At 35.4% G+C, this 2,758-nt stretch overlaps 1 protein-coding gene across 3 annotated transcripts in view; it reads left to right on the top strand.

Moving 5' to 3' along the window:
• Positions 1-2,758, top strand: part of LOC119598649 (gastrin/cholecystokinin type B receptor-like) — a 290,096-nt gene that overhangs the window by 251,843 nt on the left and 35,495 nt on the right. For all 3 annotated transcript variants that reach the window (XM_037948348.1, XM_037948351.1, XM_037948349.1), the window contains one exon: positions 1,496-1,617. In XM_037948348.1, coding sequence (XP_037804276.1) covers positions 1,496-1,617 — 122 coding nt within the window. The remainder of the gene's footprint in view (positions 1-1,495; positions 1,618-2,758) is intronic.

The raw sequence follows: 2,758 nt of genomic DNA, 5'->3' as shown, positions 1-2,758 counted from the left end.
GAGAAGAGATGAGAGGGGGGAGAGAGAGAGAGAGAAAAGAGAGAGAGGAGGGGGAAAAGGAGGGGGAGATGTAGGAGGAGAGAGAGGGAGGAAGGGAAGGGAGAGGAGAGAGAGAGAGAGAGAGAGAGAGAGAGAGAGAGAGAGAGAGAGAGAGAGGGAAAATGAGAGAGAAAGAGAGAGAGAAAGAGAGAGAGTGAGAAAGAGAGAGAGGGGGGGCAGTCAGACAGACACACATATACAGATAAGGATGACTGAAAACAAAGCCTCTCCTTCTCTCCCTCTCTCTCTCTCTCTCTCTCTCTCTCTCTCTCTCCTTTTCTCTCTCTCTCTCTCTCCTCTCTCTCTCTCTCTCTCTCTCTATCTCTCTCTCCACTTTCCTCTCTCTCCCTTCCCTTCATCCTCTCTCCTCCTCTCTCTCTCTCTCTCTCTTACCCTTCACTCTCCCTTCCTTCTCCACCTCCCTCTCCCTCTCCGTCTCCCCTTTTCCCTCTCCATCCTCTCCTGTCGTCCTTCCTTCTCCCCTCTCCTACTCCTCTTCCTCTCTCTCCCTCTCCCTCTCCTTCTCCCTCACTCTCTCTCTCCCTCTCTCCCTCTCCTTCTCCCTCTCTGTGTGTGCTGTGTGGTGCAGCGGTAGCGATTTCGTCTAGCAATCTTGCTGACCTGCGTTCGATTCTCGCGCCGCCACTGGATGGCAACCCCGGCCATTCCTTGCACACGGGGGATAATTTAGAAGCAAAATGAAACAGACAGTATGTGACACCAAGAATATCCATTGTAGCAAATGGAATAAACACAAACAATAATAAATACAAAAATAAATAAAAATAAACAAATAAAATAAATTATATAATTTATATATTATAAAAAACTATCTCCCTCTCCCTCTCCCCCTCCCTCTCCCCTCGCACCTCCTCTATCACCCACATCTCTCGCCTTCCCCTCTCTTTCCCCTTCCTTTTTCCCCTAATTCTCCCTTCCCTTCCCCTGTCATCCATTTTTTTCCTCTTTTTCCGCAATTACTTTTCGTTTGTACTTCTGGCAGGAAATGGACCACTCGACTAGGATTTGAAATGCGTGTTTTTTTGTGTGTGTTTTTTTCTCTTTCTCTCTCTGTCTTTCTTTCCCCTCTCTATGTGAATAAATAAATAAATAAACAAAAGGATAAATACATGCACAGACATGCATACTATGAAAAGATGAATACTCTACGTAAATATCGTTATAAAAAATGATTGGATACAGTGATAGAATTAACCCCTTACCCCCCCCCCCCCCAAAAAAAAAAAAAAAAAAAAGGAAAAATTAACATAATTCATAGATTTTAGAAAAAAAAACTAACAAAAGCAGCCCCCCCCAAAAAAAAGAAAGGAAAAATTAACATGATTCATAGCTTTTAGAAAAAAAATAACAACAACAAAACTCAAAATCCGCAGTCAGTAAATAATAAAACACAATTTTTGAAACGTAATTAAAACTTTATCTCTTTTCGTTTCAGACCGCCAAAGTATTTGCATATACGTGGACCTTCGGCTGGTTCCTGTGCAAGGGCATTCACTACCTGCAGAATGTCTCGGCCATTTGCTCCGTCCTCACTCTCACCGCGATGAGCATGGAAAGGTGGGTGCTTTGTGTGCGCGTGTGTGTGTATGTATATGTGTGTGTGTGTGTGTGTTTATATATATATTATATAATATATATATATATATATATATATATATATATATATATATATATATATAATATATATGTACATGTGTATATATATATACAAAAAAAAAAAAAAAAAAAAAAAAAAAAAAAAATATATATATATATATATCATATATATATATATATATATATATAATATATATATATATATATATATATGTACATGTGCATATATATTCATATATATATATATATATATATATATATATATATATATATATATATATATATATAAACGAACGATTACTTCCCCTCCCTTTTTCGCTCCCGAGCATCTCCCTCTCTCCCTCCATCGCAGCTGAGACTCGAAGGGCTCAAGGTGCCTTCGCAGGGAAATCGCGTCCATGGTTATTCGCCGGGGAAGCTTGCCATAAAAGTGTTAATTGGAATCTGATTGGAATTGAGGAGGAAAAAAAAAATTATGTATATATGATGAAATTATTTGAAGGATTTTCTTCATCGAAATAAGAAAAAATATTTAAAAAGTCCTAGAATTGATAGAATCTATGAAACTTAGTTACGGTAGATGTAAAAAGAAGAAAAATGATAATAATGATGATGTTGGGGATATTAGTGAAGATGATAATAATGATCAAAGTGATAAAAATAATCCTAATAATGATATTACTACTAATAATAATAACGAAAAAAAAAAAATAATGATGATAAATATAATAAAGAGGAAATTTTTTTATACTACTAATGACAATTAGTATTATTATTGGATTAGTAGTAGTAGGATTATAAATGCTTTTTTATTGCTCTTATTATTATTATCAATATTGTTGCTATCATTGTTATTACTTTTGTTATCATTGCTGTTATTATTATTATTACTATTGCTGCTATTACTATCATTATCATCATTATTATCATTACTATTGTTATAATACGTATCTTCATCATCATCATCATTATTAGTACTATCATCGTCCTTATAGTTATCACTATCGTTATTAGTATTATTATGATTATTAGGAACATTATAATTATCATTGTCATTATCATTAATAGTGATAATGGTAATGGTAATGATGACAGTAGTAGT

Source organism: Penaeus monodon, chromosome 41 (genome assembly GCF_015228065.2).
Source record: "Penaeus monodon isolate SGIC_2016 chromosome 41, NSTDA_Pmon_1, whole genome shotgun sequence".
NCBI classification, from domain to species: Eukaryota; Metazoa; Arthropoda; class Malacostraca; order Decapoda; family Penaeidae; genus Penaeus; species Penaeus monodon.
Note: the sequence above shows the minus strand (reverse complement) of the source record. Positions and strands in the feature narration are given on the sequence as shown.